The following is a 26672-nucleotide window of genomic DNA, read 5'->3' as shown; positions in this document are numbered from 1 at the left end:
GGAACGCATGGGGTGGGGCTATGGAAATTCATTTGTGGGGTTTGGAGGTCGTTTCGGTGCCACTTCAGATTAGTTCCCGGTTTGGGGGGGAAGGTCAAATTTTGGGAGGATTGTTGGTGTGGCGAGACGCCCCTCAAAGATGCTTTTCCGGGCCTTTTTAATATAGCCCGCAACAAGGATGCCTCCATTGCGGATATTCGGGAGTGTGTAAATGGGATGGTGCACTGGAACGTTACTTTTACCCGTAGTATCCATGATTGGGAGGAGTTGGCCTTAGCCTCTTTCTTCTCACTCTTGTATTCGTCTTCGATCCGGGGGGAAGGGGTTGACCGTATGTGGTGGATTCCTTCAAGGAAAGGGAAGTTTGAGGTCCGCACTTTCTACAAGAGGCTTGCCCTTAAGGAGCCTAATCAGTTCCCTTGGAGAAGGATTTGGCGTACTAAGGCTCCTTTGCGAGTGGCGTTTTTTGCTTGGTCGGCCGCTCTTCGGAAATCTCTCACTCTGGATAATGTTCGGAAGAGAGGTATTGTTGTGGTTAATCGTTGTTGCATGTGTGAGGTGGATGGGGAGTCTGTGGACCATCTCTTCCTTCATTGTGGGGTCGCGCGCAAGTTGTGGGAGGTCATCTTCTCTCGCTTTAACTTGAGTTGGGTTATGCCTAGAAGCGTCATGGAGATGTTTGCCAGTTGGTGGGCGGGAGGTAGATCTAGTAGTGCGGTGGTTTGGAAGATGGCTCCCTTGTGTCTTCTATGGTGTCTTTGGAAGGAAAGGAATGTGAGATGCTTCGAGGATTTGTCGAGGAACCTAGAGGATCTTATTCACTTCTTTTTGTACACTTTATTCTCATGGACAGCAGGATGGCTTGCTCCTTTAGTGATTGATTTTCCTGATTTTCTCTTTTTGTTCTCTTCTTCTTTCTCCCCTTCTTAGTCGCTCCTTTGTATACTTCCTGTGTACTAGGGTTGCGCCCCTCTGCGCTCTTAATGCATTATTACTTATCAAAAATATAATCCTTATGTAAAGGCCATCCTATTCAACTTTCCAGCATTAAGATACGTTTTAGATGTGGATGATTATCATAAATGATTCCCAGCATATCAGAAGATTCCCGTTCTTGAAAATCTGCACTTCCCTAAACCCAGAAAACAAAGGATTACTTTTTGGGGAAATACTTTTATGTATATAATGAATTTACTTTCTAGGAAAAGAGCATGAAGAGGTTGGGTGATGCATGAAAGTCTCCCTCTCTCTCTCTCTCTCTCTCAAAAAAGAAAAGGAAAAAAAGAAAGGAAAGAATCACAGGCGAAATCTTGATAATCTTTTTCTTTGTCTGTGTTTGTGTGTGGGAAGAGTTCCCATTTTTCATGTGTATATGGTGCATTGCATATGTGCATTACATAGCTTTATATTTTTCTCCCCAATATCTAATTTTTTACCATATCCAGATGTTTTAAATTATTTTGTTGGAGATATACAGAGTTGGAAGTATTGTGCGTAGACTTTACTATTTAATTTGAGTCAATCAATGACATCCATTTTTCCTTTTATCATTTTTTTTTGATAAGTAATAAGAAGTTTTATTAAAAAGCGTATAGGCGCCCCAAGGTACACTGGGAGTATACAATAGGATCACCTAACTAGAAGGAGAAAAACGAAGAAGAAAATCATCAAAACTAATCGAAACAGGAGAGACATGCGCAACGGTCCAAAGATACAAAGTTTGAAAGCAAGAGGCTAAAATGTCTTCCCAAGTCCCCTCCACATCTTCAAAGCACCTATTATTTCTTTCCCTCCATAGACACCAAAAAAAACACGTAGGCACCATTTTCCACACCGCGGCACTCTCCCTCCTCCCCGAAGACCACCAACAAGCGAGAAAATCCGAAACCCTCTTCGGCATCACCCAAGACAACCCAAACCGACCGAAAAAGGTGCACCACAAAGTATAAGCTACCTCGCAATGAAGGAGAAGATGATCCACCGTCTCCTCGGACTTCTTGCACATACAACACCTATTTGTCACAATCACCCGTCGCTTTCTAAGATTGTCCAAGGTCAAAATTTTTCCCAACGCCGCCGACCACACAAAAAAACTCGCCCTCAGAGGAGCTTGGGTACGCCACACACTCTTCCACGGAAATCCTCCCCCAACAGGACTCGCCAAGGCGGCGTACAAGAGCTTGACCTTGAATCGGCCTCTTTTGGAAGAATTCCACCACAACCTATCTTCACACCCTCGCCTCACTTGAGTAGCATGTAACACCTGGAAAAAAGAAGCCAACACCTCCACCTCCCAATCATGCGCTTCTCTAGAAAAGCTCACATTCCACTGGTTAGTGCCTCCCAACACCTCCAGATGCTCCGCCACTGAAGCATCCTTAGCGCAGGCAATGCTAAATAAACCTGGAAAGGCATGCTTAAGAGCCAAATCACCACACCACAGATCGTGCCAAAAGCGCACCTTAGACCCCTCCCCAACCTGAAATCGAGTAAACCTTTGGAAATTGGCCCACCCCATCCTAATGTTCTTCCATAACCCCACCCCCAGAGGACCCCCCGGCTCCAAGGAACACCACCCTCCCCAAAGACTACCAAATTTCGCATTCACTACAGCCCTCCACCAAGAATCTCTTTCTAACCCATAACGCCACAACCACTTCCCTAAGAGGGCGCGATTGAAGACCCTAATGTTCCTGATACCCAAACCTCCCTCCTTCATCGGAGTGCAAACCTTCGCCCACCCCACCAGGTGGAACTTGAACTCATCGCCTAGACCTCCCCATAAAAAGTCCCGCTGCAACTTCTCGATCCTCATTGCAACACTACCTGGAATGGGAAAGAGTGACAAATAGTACGTCGGCAAATTGACGAGAGTACTCTTGATAAGGGTTATTCTCCCCCCTTTAGACAGATAAGATCTTTTCCACCCGGCCAACCGACGTTCTATCTTCTCAATAACTTCATCCCAAATATGTGTAGCCTTGCAAGAGGCCCCTAACGGCAAACCAAGGTACCTAACAGGCAATGAAGCAACCCCACACCCCATAATCTCAGCTAACCTGTCCACTTGGACCACATCCCCCACTGGAATAATCTCCGACTTGGCCAAATTAACTTTTAACCCGGAAGCAGCTTCAAACAACAGAAACACACTCCTCAAATACCGAAGCTGGGCAGGCCTAGCATTACAAAAAATCAAAGTATCGTCCGCAAACAAAAGATGAGACGTAGTAATATGCCCGACCTGAAACCCCTCAATAAAACCCCCGTTTCCTTTTATCATTATAATCCATGTTTCTCGTAACCAGTAAAGTGAAAAATGTTTAAATTACTATGAGAGGAGGAAAGATTGAGAATGTGTTGCTTGGACTTGAGCAGTGTGGCACATGGTGCTTAATCGCTCAGTCATATAATATATGCAAGTATTTACGAAACTCATTAGTGATTAAATACAATATTTCTCTGTGATTGTATTTGAAATTTGATTTTGTATCTTATGGTTTCATTGAGCTTCTGCAGTTTTCAGTCACCATCTTCCTAGCTTTCAAAATTATACCCCTTGTTGAGGTAGTTTACTGGGTTTCAGAGAAAGCTGCTCAGTATTGCTTTAATATGCCTCAATGATTTCAAAATTGTGTGGATGCCACTGCTTTGAAAACTATGTATAGAAGTAAGCGTTGAGCCCATGACAAACTCTTGCATGACAATACGAAATACATGTATGTGTATGCCACACATGTTTGCGTGTTTATGCCTTTGCTGCAAGTGTTTCATTTTTCTGTTCTATTTTTTTTTTAGTTATTGTAATGCATAAGAAATACAAGTTTTGTGTTGATCGAATGCACATAAATGTTTCTTATTATTTCGGTTTGTTTACTTCTTGATTGGTACTGTTGAATGCTTTGATCAGGTTGGGCACCAAATTATTGTCAGCTATGCAGAATGCATGGGAGTACCATTGTTCAGACGAAGAATACAAGGATCTCCAAGGCAAGCCTTTTAAGCTTGGATTTCTTTGGTAAAATCAATTATCTGATGTTGGGCAATTTAAAACAATCTATTCTTCTCACGGGATTTGGAAAGTGATCTTTATTTGTAATGCCATAAATGCAAGGCTTCTGTGGTGGAGCCATGTATAGAATTCGGGTTTGGGGGGTGGGGGTGGGCATGGCTTTCCTAGAGGTTTGAAAAATCTTGTAGTATGTTTGCCTTCATAAGAGAGTTTCAAAGAGGCTATTCATATGGCCTGCAAACCCCATTCTGTAAATACTTATAAATATAGTTCTTTTTAAAATTACTGTTTGTCTTTATGAAGTCTTAAATTACTCAGCTGAAGTAAAGTCAACAATCCTATCATTCATAAGTTATACTAGCGATTTTCTTATTTTAATTTCTCATTCATATAATTGCTATAACCAATGTGTCACCGTATATTTTCCTAAACTAAAAGTAGAAAACAACAGAATATCATAAAAATTTTCCCCATTACTTTTGTCTCTTCAAGGCTTCTCATCGTGTAGCAACAAGATAATAGTGCTTCTCTCCAAACAATTCCCTAAGTGTGAAGGTTCTACTAGGTTTGAAATATCTTTATAATTTTTTTATGTTATATTATATATAGCATATGTATCTTATGCAAGCAAATTAAAATGTACTCCCTCCATCCCATGCTAGATGAAAGTGTGCAAATGACCCGCATTTTAATGAAACAAATTAAGTTCAAATTTGAAAAAAAGTCAAATTCAGATTTGAAAGAAGGTGAATTCAATTCTAAGAGTAATTTGGAAAGTTACATGGATAGTTGCATAAAAGGGCGAAAATGTCTACTACTTGATTCGGCATAACCGGTCTGAAAATGGTATTCCATAGGGCACTAACCATCTCACAATGGAGTAAAAGGTGGTCCACTAACTCCCCACTCCTTTACATATACAACACCAATCAAATGCTCCTCCAAGGGAAATGAGTGCTATCGTGGGGAACAAGGACATTGTAGTAAGCCTTTGTTTCATGAACTAAACCACTTCCCCAAAAGAGTTCAATTGAACAAAAGTAAATTACGGACCCCCAACCCACCTTCTTAGATTGGAGAACAAATCTTAGACTAGCTAATCAAATGGAATTTGAACTCTTCACCGGTACAACCCCACAAAAAGTCCCATTGCAACTTCTTTATGCGGTTGGCAACACTAATTGGAAGGGGAAAAAGAGTCAAGAAGTATTTAGATTAGATAAAGTACTTTTAATCGAGGTAACCCTCCCACCCTTAGACAATTAAATCCTCTTCCATCCAGCCAAACAATGTTCTTTTTTTTTTGATAAGTAATAATGATATAAAGCAAAGCGCAGAGGGGCGCAACCACATACACGAGAAGTATAAAGAGAGCGCCTACGAAGGAGAGAAATGAAAAAGGAAATCAGAAAAACTAATCTCTAAAGGAGCAAGCCAAGCAGCCGTCCAAGAGTAGAGAGTAAAATAGAAAAGATGAGAAATTTTCTCTACAGTCCTAGTGGAGTTCTCAAAACATCTAGCATTTCTTTCATTTAAGACAAAGAGGGATCATCTTCCATACTACCGCACTTCGAGAACGTCCTCCCGACCACCGGCAATCGAACAAGTCCCTTACCCTGCAAGGCATGACCCAATGCAACCCAAACCGACTAAAAATGGAGTTCCAAAGAACACTTGCGATCTCACAGTGGAGAAGAAGATGATCGACTGATTCTCCTGTCTTCTTGCACATACAACACCACTCCACTACTACAAGGTTCCTCTTCCGCAAATTATCGTGAGTCAAGATTTTGCCTAGGGCAGTGGTCCACCCGAAAAAAGCCACTCGGAGAGGCACCTTGGTGCGCCAAATACTCTTCCAAGGAAACACCTCATGATCAAAGTTGGACAAGGCCTTGAAGAGCGACTTAACCTCGAACTTACCCTTCTTAGACAAGGACCAACAAATGCGATCCCTAGTACCCATGGAAATCTTGTAAGAGTATAACCGTACAAAGGAGGAGGAAACCATGTCCATCTCCCAATCCTGGACTGGTCGCATAAAAATGACATTCCACTTCACAACCCCATTCCTCCAAGTGAAGTTATCCTTCACCCAAGCTTCTTTATATCTAGCAATACTGAATAGGGACAGGAAAGTCTGCTTCAAAGAAATTTCCCCACACCAAACAACGTTCTATCTTCTCAATAATGCCATCTCATATAGATTTATCTTTAAACAAAGCTTCCAATGGAAAGCCTAGATATGTCATAGGAAGAGAAGAAATCCTACAACCCAAGATGCTAGGCAAAACTTCCACTTTAATGACATTGCCAACAGGGACCAACTCTGATATAGTCAGATGAATCCCCAAACTTGAAACGCTTCAAAGCAGAAGAACAAGCAACTTATGAGGGGTGATTGGTGTTCCAAGGAGGTAGGGGGACCTTATGGAGTGGGTGTGTTGAAATATATAGGAGGGGGTGGACTGGTTTTGCGCATCATGTGTGTTATGAAGTAGGAAATGGTTCCAAAGTGTTGTTTTGGCATTATATGTGGTGTGGGGAACTACCTTTGAAGGTCCTCTTTCCGGTGTTGTTCACTAGTGCATGTGGTAAGTGTGTGGGTGGAGGAGAATATGCAGTTTCACAATGGTAACATCCATTGGAATATTTTGGTTACTCGACCGGTGCATGATTGGGAGGTGGACGTGGTTGCCCGATTTTTTGAGTTATTGTACTCCAAAAAGTAAGGTATGGAGACGAGGATATAATTTGTTGGAGCACAACTGCATGAATCTGGGTTGATGTGTTGTTAGAGAATTGTGGTCTTTTGCCTTTGCCTCATTCTGGGTTTATGTGTTGTTCTGTTGGAAAGGATTGTTTGGGTGGTATAATCATAGTGGTCTGGAATGCTACTCCTCTTTGCCTTGTGTAGACTATTTGGAGTGAATGGAATAATTGGGCTTTTAATGGCCTAGAGCTTGCTATGCTTTATCTCAAATCTTGGTTCCTTAGATCATTATATGAATGAATGCTTGCTTTTGGCTATAGCCATGTTTCTCCTCATTTAGATTTTAATGTACAGTTGAGTTTTGATTGTTATTTTTCGGAGAACTTTTGTACATAATCAAGTACCAAAGAACCCTCCTCTTTTCAAAAGAATTCCTGTAACTTATAGAAGAGAACAATTTTTATTTTTTTGATAAGTGATAGAAGAGAACAATTTTGAAAGCGATATTTATTAATATGCACCTTTGCAAGTAATGCCACCACAGCCACCACTGTATTGTCTACCTTGGTGAGATTTCAATTTCCACCATTCATTTACCTTTCTTCTAAGATAAAGATACAAGAGGTTTGTTATTGCTTAAACTTTTATAACGATTTGATTATAGTGGGAGATAAGTATATGTGGGTGCTTAGGAGCGTCATATGGCTTAGGTGCAAGTTTAACTTGGAGGAGGAACCTCTTGAAGGCTGGTTTATAGAAAAAAAGGTCTCAATTTTTATCTTTATGTTCTTCTTTCTGCCTTTAGTGGGGCCTTTATTTGTATACTTCCTTTGTACTAGGATTGTACCCCTCTGCGCTTTTCAATAAATCATTGATTTATCAAAATCAAAAAAAAGAAAAAGAAAAAAAGGGATAAGAAAAAAGGAAACAGTACTTGCCTTGGTAGCATATAAGCCTGCCTAAATATTGGATAATCCTTCATCTCAATCATGTTTATATGTTATTGGTTTCGTGTTCTACTCTATATTTTTGTCATTTTATTACTGGGCCTGCACTGTATTAGTATATGACAAAGATAATTGTCATGTGTGCCCACACCAAATTTGAACAACAGTTTCATCCTTGCATTGGAAAATTTTTCGTGTTTAACTTTGCAATTGTTGTTGAAGCAGTCATCATGAGCTTTTCTTCTTTCTTGTCTTTGGCACTTGGCTCATAAAACCAGTCAGTTGTAAAGATTTGATCCCTCGTAGTGCGCTTCCTCTCTTCTTGGCCAGTGTGACTCTTTTTCTTATAGGTAATGGAAAATTTTATTAAAACGCGCAAGGCACCGCTAGGTACACAAGCAGTATTCAACAAGAAGCACTTAACGCCAGCCAAAACCCAACCAAGAAACTCCACAGAACACCAAAAGCCCTAAAAACCCGAAAACCCAAGGCGCTCCCTGCTAAAAAACGTGAGCCTTGCCTTTCCCATGCCTAGAATCATAGTTTATAGACTTATCAAAAAAAAAAAAAAAGAATCATAGTTTATAGAGCATTCTAGGTTCAAAAGCTCCCTTCTACCTTAGAATTAGAGCAAGCCTCCCTATAATGATCCTCTTCAATGGCTGTTAGGAGAGCCACAATCGGATCCTCTTGCCCTTCACGAATCCCCACAACAGGACAAAGGTCCTTAACACATAAGGAAGCCCAATCCAAAGGTATGGCAGGGGGGAAATTTCCCACAGGGTAAGGAAACTCCCCATCCTCCCCTTCCCCATGATCAGTAACCAGTGCCGAAGAAGAGTCAGAAACATCTGGCAACTTTGGGGGATGAGAACCTGCTGGAGGAGAGCAACCCCAAACCACAAAGGACCTCGGCTTGAGAAAACCCCACCAGAGAAAGAGTGTGACTTTTGTGTTATGGTCAGTTGCCATTTCTAGCCAATGTAATGGTGATATTATCCTGGTCACATCTTCTATGTTCACGATTGAGTTGCTCAGGAGGTTGCATATGTTGAAAAAAGCAAATATTTGAATCTGGATTTGCCATATTGTATTTTAATTTTAAATTGTTTTAGGGCTTAATAAGTGAAAACATTGTTTACAAGCAGTGTAAGATCACCTATGAGATTATTGAGTCTTGGAATATGAGAAATGGTCTTGATTGGTGATGAAAAGTTAAGCACGGTAAAGACTGTATTTGGTTACTTATTTGCCCTTTCTCGGGTTTTAGTTAACTACATGTTTTCAAGTCACAAAGTAGTAGTGTAATTGGAGCTTTATTTCTGAGTCTTATTTGTGCAAGAATGCTGTGGTGGATATGGTTGCTGTTTGCAATTATCTCACCATCATTGCCAGCCTAGACATTGATTGGAGCACAGCTGCATGAATCTGTTATGTAGTTTGCTTGAGCTTTGTTCTAAACCTTTAAGCTTCCATAAATTCCATAAATACTAAGCAGCAGGACTGCAAAGTCGACTTTTTATAGCATGGGAAAGTTAAATCTAAATTTGAGGTAGACTTGTGCTAAGGTCACCCATCATATTCCATGGAGGCATGCTCATCCGAAAATACAAAAACAGAAAGGAAAAGGAAAACCAAAAGAGAGAAGAGATCCCGAGGAGGCACTCATTTATTAAAATGAAACAGATTTCTATGAAAGTCCTGTGTTGTAATATGGCTAGGTTCTAGGCAGGAGTCTCTCTCATTGCTACTTGAAATTTCTATAGTTAGTTTACGCATTAAATGTGTAGTCTCACTTTCAGTGGTTTTATGGATCGATTAGGCATCAGAAGCTTGGCTATAGAATGACTCCGGGTGATGAAGTTGAAGATATGTTTATTTTGTTAAATGAAGTAAAAAGACAGATACCTTCCGTCACAGCAGTATCTTCTGGCGCTATTGCATCTGACTATCAAAGGTTGCGAGTGGAAAGTGTTTGTTCAAGGTTAGGGCTTGTTTCTCTGGCATATTTGTGGAAACAAGATCAGTCGTTGCTCCTTCAAGAAATGGTAAACTGTGTATTAACATTAAGAATGGCAACCAGTCAATATCTAAATAATTTTGTCTAATGAGCTGTATTTCTTTTGGCCCCAACTAGATGACAAATGGGATTGTGGCTATCACAGTAAAGGTATGGTTTCTGGTTCGACTTGCACTCTTGTTTTTGTTTGTTCTTATGCAAATTTTGCAACTTATTTCTGTGTCCTTATCAAATGGATGTATTTTACTTGGGCTTTCTGTAATGAGGTGTTGCTAGTTTGATTTTTCCTTATGAGCACTTCATTCGAAACCTAATCAAGGACAGGATTTGACATTGATATTTTCAGATAATTATGCAAATATTTCAATGCATCTTTTCTTCCTCTTATGTAATTAAGTCACACCACTACTAAGCATATAAATTTTTTTCTTTTCATTTTATCAGTCCTATCATCTAATCATGGGTTGGTATACTTCCACTTTGGATTGACTACCAACATTCATAATCTTCTATGATTGTGGCCATATTTTTTAGTTTAAACCTAGTTTTTGTGACCTATTGCACCTTGTGATTGAGCATCAGCCATGCAAATGGGATTTGGATGAGAAGATATTAGCGACTTTCACCCTGTTGGAAGTTACATATTCTTAGATTGGCACATTTGCTAATAATTGAAGTGATGGTGTCTAATTGTATGATATTTGCTAATGACTGAAGTCATGGTCTCAATGTAACATCTAAGTAAAGATCAGATCCATGTTTTAGTTTTCCGAATAGTCAGCATATATTGTAATGCGAATCAGCTAATCTCTGTCGGATTTCACTATATAGCGTAAGATATAGAATTAGGAAAAACCATTTGTCACCATATGCTGTTGACTCAATGCATATCAAGCGAATCATCTATTCATATTCACACGGATGGCTTGTAGATTGGAGTCCAATACTCTTTCAATTTCATAGGTTGCAGCGATGGGGTTGGACCCTAGAAAGCACTTGGGCAAAGATATAGGGTTCTTGAAGTCCTATCTACATAAGTTGAAAGAGTAAGTCAAGTTTTTTCTTTTTCAGTTACTTTTTTATTAGCTTTGTTTTGAGTGAAGTGCAAGTGGTTTGTTCATTCTGCCATCATTTCACAGGTTGTATGGGATTAATGTATGTGGTGAAGGAGGGGAATATGAGACATTGACACTTGATTGCCCACTTTTTCTCGTAAGTTTCACTCCTTGAATCTTTTTGGTTTTTAAGAATTTTGATTTAGTCACCCGCCCAATGTTGCCTTTTGACACCCATTCCCCCAACTGTTCATAACAAGGCTTATAGTATGTCAAAAATAAGTTGGAGCTCTGCGATTATGTTTTATTCATTGTTACTCTTATTTGTTCATTGGGATTTATGGCTCTTACTGCTCCATAATCTCAAATTTGCTAAGGAAAATGTTTACCGTGGATGTTGTTATTGTCAAGGTCACTTGTAGTATTTTACTAAATTTATGGTTATTGTTTTTCTTTCAAAATTAAATTTTATTAATTGTTATTGTGCTATTTTTTTTATTCACGACCATATACTATTATGAATTCACAGAATTGCCGAATTGTGCTTGATGGATTTAAAATTGTAATGCACTCTTCTGAAGCCGTAGCTCCTGTTGGAATTCTTCATCCCTTGGCTTTTCATCTAGAAAACAAGGCAGAGTCTTGTTCTTCAAGTGGCATTGACAAAACCTCTGAGATTTGTAAGGAGAAAGTGGGTTTTGTATTTGAAGTGCAAGGAGACTGTCTACGTAGGCCTGAAGCCACATGCCAGTCTGCTGCTGAAGTCACCAAGTTAGATGAAGTTGCAGAACGTAGACTTCACATCTCAAGAACAAAAAATCATAATACATTTTCTATTTGTTGCTGGTTGCAAGATTCCTGTGAAACTTCAGCAGGTAGAATGATGATTTTTCAGGGTTATTCCTCCCCCATAGTCATTGCATCTTTTGTTCTTGTTTCAGTTCATACAATTACCATGCTCAACTGTTTTGCACTATTTTCGATTGGTAGGTTTGCATGAGGATTTGGAGGCTGTTTTAAGGAAGATTGAACTAAAGCTTGTGGGATATGGTTTTGGTTGGGAGAATGTCGTCTATATTCATTTATATATCGCTGATATGAATAAGTTTAGTATAGTAAATGAGACATATGTGAGATATATAACACAGGAGAAGTGCCCTTTTGGTGTTCCATCCCGCAGTACCATTGAACTACCATTATTGCAAGTGGGTTTCGGAAGTGCGTACATTGAAGTTTTGGTGGCCAATGACCAGAGTAAAAGGGTACTGCATGTTCAAAGTATTTCATGTTGGGCACCTAGTTGCATTGGACCATATAGTCAGGTAAATTATATACAATTTTCACTTTTCATTAATCAATTATTTATCAGCATAAGATAATCATCTCATGTATGCTAGGTTCAGTTTGCCAAGTAGTTCCTTTGAACTTCTTTTTGGTTATATATATTTGGTTAGGTGATTGATATATGCAGCAAGGAGAAGGTTTTATTTTAATTAAATGTTATACAATATATATATATATTTTAATTTAGTAGCCAAACACATTGGTTGGAAGGATTGCGTTGGTGTTATATGGGTTTTAAGTCCGATATTAGTTTTTTACTAGGTGAAATTGGACTATATAAGGAACTCCAAATATAACTTTGATTAGTTCTTTTGGGGTGTAGTGCATATTTGACTGATATTTTCACAGGGTCATGACAAATGGTATGAGAGCCAACCTAATAATACCATGTGACAATGGGCACTGCCATTTGACGTTGATCATGATAAGGATGTCAAGGGCTTTAGTGGGAGAGACTGTAATGCCCCAGAAAGTAAAGTCTCATTTTGGGTGGAATGATTGTGAAGGTGTTACTTGGTTGCTAAGTCTTAGAATAGTTCCTTACTAAGTGAAACTGGACTATATAAGTAATTTCAAGTAACTCCAATTGTAATTTTGGCTATTTTTTTTGGAGTATACTGCAGATGTGGCTAGCGTTTTTCCTTAACTGTGTCAAATGATATTAAAGGCAACCTTGTAACATCATGTGGCACTGTGACATTGTAGTATGACGTGAGCCCGGTGAGAATGTCTGGAAAGTATCTGGATATTGAGTAGGGGAGAGTGACACTCTAGAAAGTTAGGTCCCACATTGGTGGGTGGATTTTGAAGGTGTTACATGGATGCTAAATTCCACATTGGTTTCTTATTAGTTGAGTTTGGGCCATATAAGTGACTCTAGGGAACTTCAGTTTTAACTTTGATTAGTCCTTTGGAGTAAATGTGTAAATGTGACTAGCACCTTCTCTGAGTCATGACAGATGAGAACTGTTGATATAGTTGAAGAAATTGAGTTGAAAGGATGTAAGGCAAACACAAAGAATATAAGGGACAAGGAGGAATCACATTCCGGATTTATGTTGCATACCATCAGAAGGCCATATTTCCTACATAGATATTTCACAATATTGATTTTGGCATACCTAAAAAATGGTTCAACTGGAGTGATGGATATATAACTATCATCATTGCTGCCTCAAACGACAAAGAGTATGAAAATTTATATTCAACATTTTATCTAATGACGAGGATGCAATTCAAGAAATCAATGATTTTACTACTCTAAAGATTGAGGTCGAATTTTCTCCAACTAGAAGAGAATGATGCAGATAGCAATGATTCTAATATAGTTTTATTCAGATTTTGGGAGTTAGGGGTATTTTTATTTTTTTTACAACTTAGAAAAAAAATCGTGTTTTATTTAATTTAATTTAATTTATTTATTTTATAATTATCAAGTTTTGGGATGGGCTATACTTTTGGTCCATTAGAAGAATTTTGGGCTTTATTGTGTTATTGATTTTGTTTTTAATATGTGGGTTTTGGTAAGTTTTTAGTTTAAGCTTAGTAATCAAAGCCAATAGAGTCCAACTGGTATTAGGGTTAAGAGCATTAGAAGCCTATATATATTCACACACATTTATTTTTTATATGATAAAAAATATCATCATTATTTTTTCTTTGATAAGTAATTGAGTCTCATTATTAGTTGCTTCCAACTTAACAGAAACAAGTTTTATGAGATTTTCAGCTCTTTCTTTTTTTGTGTGTGTGTAATACAATCCTTCTTCATACACATGTACAAGACCACCTGCCCACTTGCTTGCCTCAGACATACACAAACAATATATATAGTTTTGATTAGATAGAAAATTTTGTCATATTTCAGCTCTTTTTGTTTGGGTAATACAATCCTTCTTTGTGTGTATATATATTATTTTTGATAAGATGAAAAATCTTGTCATTATTTTCTCTTTGATAAGTAATTGAGTCTCATAGTTAGTTCCTTCCAACTTAACAAAAACAATTTTTATGAGGCGGTGGCTTTTCTTGAAGCCAAGGCTGCTTCGTCGTCTACTCTTTGGTGGGGAAGAAGTTTGGGTTGATGGTCAAGCCTGAGGCGGGTGTTGGTGTGCCGTTGTATGCAGCGGTGTTGTGAGCGGAGGTCAGGAATTCAGCGTTGGAAGAATCAGCGACAGTACTTGATGGTGAACCACTGGGTAAAGAGCAGTCCTTCGATGTAATACGTTGGGTAATATTTTTGAAACTCAACTGTGGTCCTGTGTGAGGCAACATTGAGTGTGTCGTAAGTGATGCAGATTATGGGGCGGATTTTCAGCATGGTGAGGAGCTCTCTGATCTAGGTAATTGGCCTTGCCTTTTCGATGCTGAACTTGAAGGGGTTGGCAGATGTTCTGGAAAAAGGAAGAAGATAAAACCTTTTTGGGAGTGGAAGGAAAGGAGTACGTAGCTGAAGATTGAGGTGGGGAGGGTTGTGCAGAATCTTCTAGTAGGGTTGGAGGAGTTGGACTGGTCTCCAAATTGTGGGCTGACCTGCAAGCCCACCTATGTTGGGCGGAATGTCTGGGTCTATAAATATAAGCCTAGGCCCATATCTTTGTTTAAATCCAAATCCAAGTTGGGTTTGGATTCTAAGAGGAAGCTTGCATCCATGGTGGGCTTGGATGTGGGTCCTGGTTCACCGGGTACGGATCCCCAGCCCAACTCAGGTCCGCCGAAGAGGACACTGGAGGAGGGTTTGGATGGGATGCCGCCGGTCTTTGTGGGGGCTGATGTCCGGTCTTTTGGGTATTTCTGGTGACCTCTGATGTTATCATGTCTTTGCAGTCTGTAAAGTACACCTCGTCAGAGTTGGTTCTGATTCTGGTGAACAATGGGTGTGGTCTGGCGTGCTCAGGTGACACTGTCGGCTCTTTGATGCTCCCTCTAGGGTCAGTTGTTTCGTCGGAAGCAGCCCAGGCTTCGTCGGAGATTGCTGAGTCCCAAGTTAGCTTACTGGAGTTGTTGGTTGAAGGGGCCTGAGCTATTGATTCTGTGTTGACAGTGGTTGTGGCAGCTCCGATTCTGCGGGAACCCAAGCCTTTAAAGAGATACATTCGAAAGTTGAAGGAAACAAATTTTTGAAGATGGATGAGAGCTTGATCGCCGAGGCAGTGGTGTGTTGAGTGCTCCGCCAGTTGCGCCTTTAGTTTTAGGTCTTTCTTCACCGTAGGTTGAGTCTGTAGCCCAGTCCCTGCTGGTGACTTCCCATGTTTTGGCGACTGTGAGTGGTGCTATGTGGAAATCCACTCTGGCAAGGGATTTTCTCCAACGAGGCTTCCTCAAGTTGAGCTCCTATATTGTGGCCCAGATTTTGTCTATTGCTTAGTCTTTGTTGGCAGTTGACAAGGGGGATTGGGAGGAGACAGGTTTGGTTCAATCCCATAGGCGGCCTGTTGGTTTTGATCTGTATTTGGAGTCAATGTTGAGTGATGGGGAGGATGGAGATTTCCCATATCCTATGGGCTTTTTTTTCCCCATAATGTTCAAAAATACTTGCTTTTGAATGAGATGGTTTGTTGCTAGTATAGGAACAATATCTATAATCCTGGGATATTAATGAATATAATCTTTTGCATTTCCTATTACCACCATGCATGACACTCGTACACCATATGTTCGTCGCATGTTTTAACTGCCATTTGGCCAATTTTTAATTTTGTTTTCAGGCGACCTTGTATAAGGAGATACTTCACATGGCTGGGCAGTTGGGGCTTGACCCTCCAACAATGACTCTCTGCAGTGGAGGCGCCACTGCTGAGCTGGAAAAAGCACTGGAAAACAGTGAAGCAGTAGCAACATGCTTCAACTGTTCAATATCTACCTCTGCCCTTCTTTTTGTTGTTTACTGTTCGACATATGTACCATCATCCGAGAGGCACAGAATTCAGGACAAGCAGGACACTTTCCTTAAGCAAATGAGGCTCTTTCAGTTAGACAAAGGAAGCATTGTTAAAGTTCCTGATCCGATTTTTCTTTATGTCCTTGTGCCTGATCTGCCAAAGAGGTATTTATTGTATATTGCCCTAGCATTTGCCTAGAAAGCATAGGTATGCCTATGGATGTGGACTACACATACATTGATCATATGACAATTGGTGGGGTTACCCTTTTAGATCTTTTTGTCCAACCTTGTCATTCACAATTATATCCCTATTCTGTGCTAAAGAAAGGCATACTCTAATATTCGAGGTGTATCCATTACTTTAATCCAAGAGGCATTCGGTATGTTCCAAAAGTTTTAAATATTATTTTAAAATTTTGGTTGAATTTATGCAATATTGAGAAGAATCCAGTAAATTTTATATCTGATGCTGGATGTGGTTTCCTTCTAGAGATACACACATCACATAGTATGATTTTCCATATTCTTTGTAGGCAATTTGAGGGAGTCTATGCTTCTTACCTTGGTTGGTACCGTTTCCTCTTTGGTCTTGAGGGATCCCTGTTTGATCAGTGCATGCAGATATCTAAATTTTCAAATTTGATCATTGAAGTCCCTTGAGTTGATCAAAGCTTCACAAAGTTAGATTTGATCAAATTGTCATAAAATGCTAATCACTAATGCTTTAGAGTGAAGCTATTGTGTCTCGATAATGTAGTGGACCAACTTCTTTAAAGCCAAACAAAGATAGTCTAGCCAACAAGAGAAAAGAAAATTCTTTGAAAGAATGGTTAAAGCCATAAGCATCAGTAATACCTGCTATGGTTGTGGACCTTCTTGATATGAAGTCTTTGCAACGTCCTGGGTCAGTTAGGAGTTTCAATGGGCTGTTTGAAAAAGGTCTATTATGGGTTAGCTGGTTGTTTTGTATCTGCTGGTCCTTTGTATCAGGAATCTTGTCTATACAACTTTTGGGTTAAACCAGGTGCGTAATTGTCTGCATCAGTTCTGAACATGGTTCTTGCGATATGGATAAAATGATCTTTGTGGAACTTTATGCATCAGTTTGGGGTTTTATGAGGTATTGTCGTCTTGTACGTTAACACAGTCCTTTTTAAGAGGGAACCATGTCCGTGTCCTTTATTTCATTGAAGTTAAGGTCATCCTCTAAATTTTTCCTAACATGCCCGTTCCCATGTTTATGGTATTCATCTTTGACAGTTGGACAAGATCGAATCAGTTGACTTAATATGTTGGTTTCAGTATCTGCTGTTGGTTGTAAACCAGCATAAGTGAATTGTTGCCTGTGAAAGCACCCAAGCAAACTTGGGCAACCTGCCTCTATTCTGTGGCAAGAGGGGCCCAGGTAGTACTAGACTGGATGCTGCTTAGAGTCCTAATTTTTTACGTAATTCAACTTTTTACTAAGCAATAGCTACTCAATGTTCTTTAGTTAATTAGGCTTATAGCAATAAAAAAAATGAGTTTATATAACTAATTTATTCAACAAGTTTACTGGCAACATGAATAAATTACTTCTATTTTGCCAGTATTATTATAAGCCTTTTATGATGAGTTATTAATTCTGTTTACCTCATGGCTTAGTTGCCTCCTGGCCAAAAAGTTGGCTTTGGTAATTAAGATCTATTTATTGCGTGTTTTTCATTTTAAAAAAAAAATCTATTTATTGCACGTTGGTACTTTGTACAGTGGCAATTACTGACATACACATTAAGTAGTATTAATTCTACTTTCAGGATTTCATAAGTATTCTTAAAATGTCCTTTGCTAGGTGATGAACATGCCAATAGCATAGTTGGTACCGTGGTAAAGCCTCATTGACATGGTAAAACCTCATTGTCTAGAGTAGAGACCTCACTTTGAAGCCTATCCTCATGGAACTAATTAATATGTAACAATAGCCTGCCCCAAAAGGGGGAAGGGGTGTTTTCTTCTGGCGGAGAGGGGTGGGGGGTTGAAAGATTTTATTGTCGCTCATTAAATTGCTAGAAATCCATATATAGTGACTAATTAAAACTTATCTCATGTAGGATATGTTAAAACCACTTAAAAGTTCAAACCACCACCCGAAGGCCATTATTATTAAATCACTACTTCTTCCAAAAACTTAGGCTGATCGAAAAATATAAATTTAATCATTTAATTAATATTATAGCATTCCCGTTTACATGTAGGTTTAATCTTCTTAACAAGTAAGCCACAACACATAAAATAGTTAACTGTAATTGGAGGTAAATTACAGAGTCAGTTCAAATTCATAAGTACTGCTTTAATATTATTTAAAATTACCATTTTTCCAAAAGCTTAAGCCGATGAAAATGGTGAATTAAATCGTTCACTTAATATTCTAGCTGCTTAGAAGGTTTTTATTTTTATTTTTTTGAGGTTTATACAGTATTAATTTGTATCAAGATTTTAGATCTTGTGCTCTGAAGGGTCTATGGTCTACATAAGAATGTACATGTGATTATAATTTATGCATTGAACACAGCAATCTTCTTTGCTTCTCTGTAATTTGGGGAGCACTTGTAGTGGGTCGATATTAGAAGACAATTGAATTCTGGTTACCTCTTTTTATTTTTATTATTGCAGGGCACTTGTAGAAATAAAGCCCATTCTTTATGTCCCGGAGGATGCAGATGTGACAACTGGAACTGTACAAGAACTTTCTTGCGTACGGATGCCTAGTTATTGGGGTTTTCAGCATGCACACTGGCATGATTCTTGCTTCCAGAAATGTGTTGTTCATGGAAAGATCTTTGCTGTTATTTTGTGTATCACAAGTGAAGATGTTTTGAAGATATGTTCCGAGTCTCTAGGTGGTGATCAGGACAACCGGGATTATCAAAATTCATTCCATGAGGAGCAAATGGAAAGAGTGTCAAGATTTTGCATTTATCTTCTTGATAAACTTTATATGCAGAATAATTTCTCTTGGGATGACACTCAGGTCAGTTTTTATGCCAGAACCTAAATCTTCCATTTTAAGTTGCCCTTTTTTTTTGGGAGGGTGGGGGGAGAGGTGATTGGGGATTTTTGGTAAGTTGGTCCTAAGATTCTGATTACGTTCGATTTATAAAGTCCAGCTTTAGTTTCTGAAACTATTTCTGCTGTTTGATATTTTCAAATTCTTACTGCTAAACTTTCCTTCCCCCCTTCCTCTTCTTCTCTCTTCCTTCAAAAAAACATAGGATGGTTTTTAGTTTCATATTCATTTGGTAAAAGATTGGTTCTCTCCGGTTGAATAGAAGTGACCCAGAAACTTTGTAGGATCCTGTTATGAAATGGTTGACTTGTAGATATGAGGTTTTGCTTTACCAAGTGTATTCTTTTGCAGAATTTGAGGTTTTACTTCCCAACAAGCCTTGGAGTGCCTGTGGAGGCACTCTCCCTCATGTTAACCAATGCATTCAATGAATTAGCTGAAATGGGTCAGAGAGTAAAAATTGGTGAAGAGCCCATCTTTAACCTTGTTCCTGTCTTGGGTGCTGGGAGGTCTGCCACATCCATGGATGATATAATAACCTGTGAACTTTTTGCCCAGAAAGCATGAGCCTGCTTGATTCACCCCAATTTTTTTTGTTTTTTGGCTGTTTATAATTCATGAGGAATATAGGTTACGGCTTCTGTTGAAATTCCTCTTTAATGTAAATTCATAGTATTATTATGTAGGGAATGCTTGAAGTTATGATTCATTTGTTACATTATAAGTTAACAGTAATGGATTGCTTTATAGTTGCCACAACTTTGTGCCAATCTCACTAAATTTCGTTTTTTCTTATTGTTTTTAGTTTTTTTATTTTTTTTATGCTGTGAAATTTGAGATTTTCTTTTTCTTCCCTGAGAAAACAGTAGATATTATCACAAATAAGAATTGTTTTATTTGTCCCCCCATGTTGTCACGATCATCTAAGGTACAATTTAAAGTATAGGCTCCTGCCCTCCCCAGACTTGGGCCATTAATGCTGTTAGGGGTGGTTATATGTAATTTTCATAGGGCCAGTGTCTTGCAATGACAGAAATGTGTTTTCCCTGCCGACAATAACTGTGTCTTATGATTTTCAGCTCATATAATTTGTAAAACAACTAATAAAGGTCAAGATTAGATCCCCATCTATCTCTTTTTTTTGGCTTTTTGTGATTTCTTTCTTGTTATCTTTATAATTGGTCGAAGAGTTCATGACATGAAATATTAAGGTTTTTCAATAAGGGTCATGTCAAACTATTTCAAATATCTGGAGTTATTCTAAATAGGATATGTATCACTGTACATGTGAACTCTGTCTCCTAAATTTATATCTCATTTTCATAATAGTACGTTACCTATCCCCCAAGAAAGACTAAGTGTGCGTATGACATTACGATTTTGCAAACCAAAAGTGTGATTTTAAACAAAATTGCAGAAAATATATCGTTTGGGAGTGTTTTTATAGAATTGTGATTTGAAAACATAAAAAATTTGTGTTTTCAAATTGCAGACAATGGGTATGTTTTTAAAAGTACACAATTTTAAAGATTAAATTGCGATTTTAAATGCTAAATTGCCTCATCATACTAGAATTGGTTGGGTTTTAGATCCGGATTTTTCAAAATTAGATCTAGCTTCCTCCATCATTCCCACTCTCCAAAGTGCTAGCCCACTGTGCTCACCAGCTTCCAGTCGCTGGCCTCCACGTCCTATTTTGTCGGCCAAGCGCTATCGTGTGGGTCTCACACGCTAGTTAGTTTGCTCCAACCGCTATCCTTGCTTCAAAGACGCTATTGTTTGTTGGGTCTTTTGCTGTTATTTTGCGTTTTCCATTTTAATTATGTTGTTATTGTCTTTTCATTTATGTTATTTGCTGCTATTTTTATTGAGTTTTATGGGTTTTAGTCTCCATGTCCTGCTTGCTATGTTTTGTTCTTGTCGTAGAGACTTGTGCTATCAAAGATAGTACTCTCTTTTCATTGGTTCCTACTTCGGATTTTGTCAGTACCTTTCCTATTTTGGCTACTTCTCGACGGTTGATGTAGTCTCCTAGTGGTGAGCTATTTCGGGTTAAGGTTGAAGGGTATCTCGAGGGTCATGTTCATGTCCGCATCACTTGCAGTGAGAGTTCAGGTAGGGTTGAAGAGTCTCACGACGGTCATGCCTCTGCCTACGACCTTTGTTTTAGTGCTTTTATCACTTTAAGCGGCTCCCTATTGAGAGGATTGGGTCAATTTTTGACCAATTATTTACTATTTGATTATATTTTTTGCACTGTAATTTTTATTTTGGATCACTTACTGGAAAGCCCACCTTTTTTTTATTATTATTATTCCTATACCACTTTCCCAATATCAAAAAAATAAAAAAATAAAAAAAACCCTAAGAAAGGCCCTACATTACCTTTCTTAAATAAAAAATAATTAATAAATAAACAAATAAAACGTCATGATAGTACATAGTACTTTTGACATCATGGAATAAAAGTGCAAAAAGTTGAGATAGTGTATATTGTTTAGAGAATCCACCAGTTGTTCCCTCAGATGTAAGGATAGCCATCACTTCATATCAATAATCAATCCTAATTTTATGATCAATGGTGACGCTTTCCTTTGAACCTCTCTAGAGAGAGAGAGAGAGAGAGATTGGCCTCACATATTTGATAAGGGCATTGTACTAGAAGAAATTACAAAAAGACGAGCTTTGTGGAGAGAGATAGAGACCAAAGAGCCATTTGCCAAGGTTTTAGACTTTTTTTTTTTTTTTTTTCTTTCTTATTCATCTTCTTTTTCTAGCAAACCAAGGTGACAGGAGTGTTGGGGCTTTCATTCTGAGAAAGCAAAAACAAAAGGTTGTACTTTTGTGAGCCATGGCCACGTGGGCAAGAGGGCCATAGACACTATTAGACAGTGGAAGAGGGCAATGGATGTCTGAGAGGTAAGCAAAAGGGGTAGCCCACATAGAACATGGTAGTTGAGAGCCAAAAAGGGACAGATTACCTTCATATATTCAAATCTCATTAGCTACCAAATCATATGGCCCTCAGCAATGGTCCACAAAGCTTTACAAAATCCAATAAACAGGCAAGAAAAAGGATGGATTTGTTTTTAAAAAATTGGAAAAAACATAATTTAAGAACAAAAAAAAAAGGTAAAAGAAGAAAAAGAGGGGAGTTGTTTTGGTTCTTAATGCTAAGAAAAGTTTGGCAATCTTTTAATTCAACATGCAACATTCTTGTACTAGAATTATGAAGACTCTTTCCTCGGACTCCTTAGTTTTGTGTAGCCACAGCTTCCAAGTGGATTCCTTGTCCTAGTGCATTATCTTGGGCCAAAGTTAGAGCTTTATCAGCCCTAAAAGTAAGCCTTAACCCTAACATCCATGCTTCTCGAATTTTGAAATTACAACAATACGCTAACGAGTAATGCTAGAAGTTTTCTATATGTTCTTTTTGTGTTTTTTCAAAACTGATGTGGCTTTAAAATTATCATTGAATTTGTGATAGATTACTGAAGCAAGTTTTCTGGATTAGGGTCATATGCGCGATTATGATACTTGTAGCAAAATTTATGCCTGATTTACTGCCACATGTGAAAGCTGTAACATTTCATTCGCACCAGAATGGTTTCATTCGAATGTGATTGGATTGTTGCGTGTTAGAAAGATCACATGCCAAAAGTTTCCATAATGACTAAGAAAATTTTTGTTAAAACGAGCATGTAATTTGCCACGTCAAAAGCCACGTGTCACACACCAGAATTTTTCTCAATGACTAAGATTTGATCTCATTTGAACATGATGTGTTTCGTTTAAACAAGATATGGTTATTCTTAGGTTAAGTGAGACACTCATAGTTGAACCTAGTCGAACAACTAGGGGTCTAGGATATTACATTAATGTGCAAGGGGGTGTACCACGATCCTAGGGGATGCGCAACCTCAGACCCTCCGTTACTAATTTAATAATTTCTATCTAATTGGACGGAAATCATCCCATGTGTATTTCATGTGGAATTTTAATTGCCTTCTATTCCAATTTTATCCTTATGAAAACTTATAAAATTATGTAATTACTCTCATTAAAACCTATAAAATTGAAGGTAATTACGTAATTTCATAGGTTTTAATAAGGGCAAAATTGAAATAGAGGGCATCAAAATCCCACGTGAGACACACGTGAGATGATTTCCGTCCAATTAGACAGAAATTAATAACGGAGGGTCTAAATTGAAAATTTTTGAAATATTAGGAGGGTTACATTACAAATTTTTAAACATTGGAATTCGAATTGTAAAGTGAATTTAACCCTTATTATTATTATTTATTTTTTTTTTGACAACCTAGGACCCAATTTTTACTCTTTAATATTATGGGTGAAGCTAAACAATACGCTGGCGTGCGTGACACGGCAGTATTAAAAAATAAAAAAATAATAATAATAATAATTTACGCTAGCGTGCCACGCATACCGCGTGTTGTGTATGACGGTCTATTATAGCGTCCAAACTAATTTCATCAAACCGCATGTCACGCCTAAAATTTATTGACGTGACGTGTAAAGGCAAACGTGGATTAAGCAACGGATATAAATGGCATTTTCCATCATTCTTTTGGGTCAACAAAATGGAAAATATCTAGCCCCCTTATAGACCGTTGAAAGTCAAAGTAGGTGACCTCTTGTTGTCATTGACTCTCACGTACCAAGCAACTAAACTTGGAAATCATGGCTGTTGATTGGTTCTTCTTCTTAGAAGACTAGATCAACAACTTTTTATTTTTATTTCTTAAAATTTTTGTGGATTTCTAACTATCTTCTTAATTGTATGCATGGTAAAAAGATAAAAGATTAGATAGAGGTCTAGAAAATTTTATTATTATGATGGATAGTAATTTTAATTGTAATATGAGATAATTTTTTTAAGGTTTATTTGTCTGAGTAGATTTCGAGCAGCTTGCACAATTATTGAGGTAGATAAATTTCATAAAAACTGTCTTATATTTACTGTCTAAATTGCAATAATAGATTACTAGAGACAGTCAATTTAAGAAAGAAGCCTTCATACAATATTAAATAAAAAGAAGAAGTACAATGATTGATCATTTCTTACAATACTGCTTTCCAACAAACTACACTTCCTTCAAGCAACATATATACTAATGCTTGCATGGGGATCATTAAGCACCAGCAGAATAAAATAAAAAATAAAAAATAAAACACAAGAATGATTTTTTCTTGTAATTAATTCTTGAATCCGACAAACTACACTTTCTTCAAGCAACAAAATAGTGGTTGCATATAAATAATGAAGCACCAACAAAATCATTTGATAAAGCTTGTATAAAGTAGTAGGTGGAGAGGCTCAACTAGTGTACACCAACAATCAACCCCACAATCTACCAATCCCTCTTCACACTTGCTTTGTCTCAAAATAAAACTAAAAGACAAAAGGAGGAAATGTTACAAGCCTTAGGAGATTGTTATAAGCTCCATGCTTCATGCCTTAAAATCCTTTGCCCCCTACATTCTCAACTTTCTATAGGAACAAATTAACGAAGCTTTTCTCTACCTTGAGAGGTGAAAAAAATAAGAGAATCACCCAACAAATTTTAAAATGTGTTGTTTGAAAAGTAGAGATTTCAAAACCTAGTTAATGAAAATGTAATTTTTTAAAACATGGTTAAGTAGTTTGTAAAATTACAGTACAACCTTTAAAATTATGCAATATTTTAAAAAATGCATCTCATAGCTACCGAGAGAAAACTTAATTTTTTCACATTTTCAAACCATCATTTTTTTAAATGCACTCCCCAACATGACATTTTTGCAATTTTGATGCACGAGTGTCTTTCGCAATCACTAGCCATCGCCCGTAGTTGTCTTCATTGACCTTCCGCCGTCATTGGCCACCATCTGTCATTGTATTTGGGCCCTTTGCAGTCACCGACTACTGTCTATCGCCATCTCTAGAGGTTCTTCACTGTCACTGACCACTGTTCATTGCCATCATTGGCGGCCCTCTATCGTCATCGTCAACCATGATCTTTGACAACCCTATACCATCACCAGCCACCATCCGTCAATGTCTCTAGTGACTCTTCATCACCGGCCACCATCCGCCCCTCAGTCATCATCAACTATTGTCGTCTCCAAAAGCCTTCTGCCGTCATCAGCCACCATTTGTTGTTGTCTCCGGAGGCCCTCCTTCGTCATCGGCCATCATTCTCCGTCGTCTTCAGCAGCTCTTCATCGTCACTAGCCACCATTTTCCACCGTCTCAGACGACCTTCCACCATCATTGGCACTATTGTCTCCAGATGCCTTCTATTGTCACCGACCACTGTCTATCGTTGTCATCAGCCACTATTTGCCATCGTCTTCGGTGGGCCTTTGTTCTCATTGACCACCTACAAGGTAGTGGTCGGCCACCCTTGAGGAAGACTTCGAATACAAATTGATTTTTTTTTTAAGATATTATTTATAAAAATGAGGATATTTTAGAAAAATCAGTTGAAATCTGATTCCATTACAATTAGAAAATTTGTTCATTATTGTGTTGTTACCAAATGAATGAATATGAATGATCATTTCATTCTAACTTCTTGTATTCCTAGTAATACCTTTTTTTTTTTTTTTTTTGTAGGTAATCAACATTTTTAGCGTACCAAAGGTAACCTTAGTGTATTTTTTGTTCTAGTAAGGGATCTTGTTAGTAGGATGGTTTTGCTATATTTATGTGAGGTATGGTGATCATGTGCTTTTGTCTAAATACTTATTTTCTAATTTTTACTCCTCTTCAACTTGGAGTTATTTTTTATAGTATTAATTTCTCTAAAAAAATGCTTAACAAAAAAAAAAAGAGTTGGATTTTTTTTTTTGATAAGTAATCAGCAGACTTTATTAAAAGAAGGCGCCCCAAAGTACACTGGGAGTATACAAAGAAGATCACCTAACTAGAAGGGGAAAAACGTACAAGGAAATCATCAAAGCTAAACGACACTGGAAAGACAAACGCTATAGTCCAAAGATACAAAGTATGGAAACAATAGGATAAAATGTCCTCAAAGGACCTCTCCAAGTCCTCGAAACACCTATTATTTCTCTCTCCATAAGCACCAAAAAAAAAAAAGTAGGCACCATCTTCCAGACCGCAGCACTCCCCCCCCTACCTGAAGACCACCAACAAGCCAGCAACTCGATGACCCTACCAGGCATCACCCACGATAACCCAAAGGGACCAAAAAAGGCACTCCATAGAGTAGACGCAACCTCACAATGCAGAAGAAGATGATCCACCGTCTCCTCGCTCTTCTTGCACATACAACATCTGTTCACAACAATCACATGTCGCTTCCTGAGGTTATCTAAGGTCAGAATTTTGCCCCAAGCCGCTGACCAAGCAAAGAAAGCTGCCCTTGGAGGAGCCTGTGTCCGCCACACACTCTTCCATGGAAACCTCCTCCCTTCCGAACAAGCCAAAGAGAAAAAGAGAGACTTGACCGTGAAAAAACCTCTTTTGGAGGGTGTCCACCATAATCTATCTTCAGACCCTCGACTCACCCTAGCTTCATGCAACATCTGGAAGAAAGAGGTAAAGACTTCCACCTCCCAATCATGAGCCTCTCTAGAAAAACTTACATTCCACTGATTGGACCCACCTATCATCTCCAAGT

General features: G+C 38.3%; 1 protein-coding gene across 4 annotated transcripts in view; it reads left to right on the top strand.

The window, feature by feature from the left end:
* LOC132170686 (diphthine--ammonia ligase) overlaps positions 1-19779 on the top strand; it is a 29501-nt gene extending 9722 nt beyond the window's left edge. For 2 of the 4 annotated variants that reach the window (XM_059581759.1, XM_059581761.1), the window contains 10 exons: positions 3911-3990; positions 9495-9720; positions 9810-9842; positions 10656-10738; positions 10832-10904; positions 11277-11622; positions 11738-12069; positions 15799-16136; positions 18627-18984; positions 19372-19779. In XM_059581759.1, coding sequence (XP_059437742.1) covers positions 3911-3990; positions 9495-9720; positions 9810-9842; positions 10656-10738; positions 10832-10904; positions 11277-11622; positions 11738-12069; positions 15799-16136; positions 18627-18984; positions 19372-19587 — 2085 coding nt within the window. In that variant the 3' untranslated portion in view covers positions 19588-19779. Of the gene's footprint in view, positions 1-3910; positions 4019-9494; positions 9721-9809; positions 9843-10655; positions 10739-10831; positions 10905-11276; positions 11623-11737; positions 12070-15798; positions 16137-18626; positions 18985-19371 lie in introns of all 4 variants that reach the window. The other 2 variants (XM_059581760.1, XM_059581762.1) reach the window with 1 other exon arrangement.
* Positions 19780-26672: the final 6893 nt, after the last annotated feature.

This window comes from Corylus avellana, chromosome ca2 (genome assembly GCF_901000735.1).
Source record: "Corylus avellana chromosome ca2, CavTom2PMs-1.0".
In the NCBI taxonomy this organism is placed as follows: domain Eukaryota; kingdom Viridiplantae; phylum Streptophyta; class Magnoliopsida; order Fagales; family Betulaceae; genus Corylus; species Corylus avellana.
Note: the sequence above shows the minus strand (reverse complement) of the source record. Positions and strands in the feature narration are given on the sequence as shown.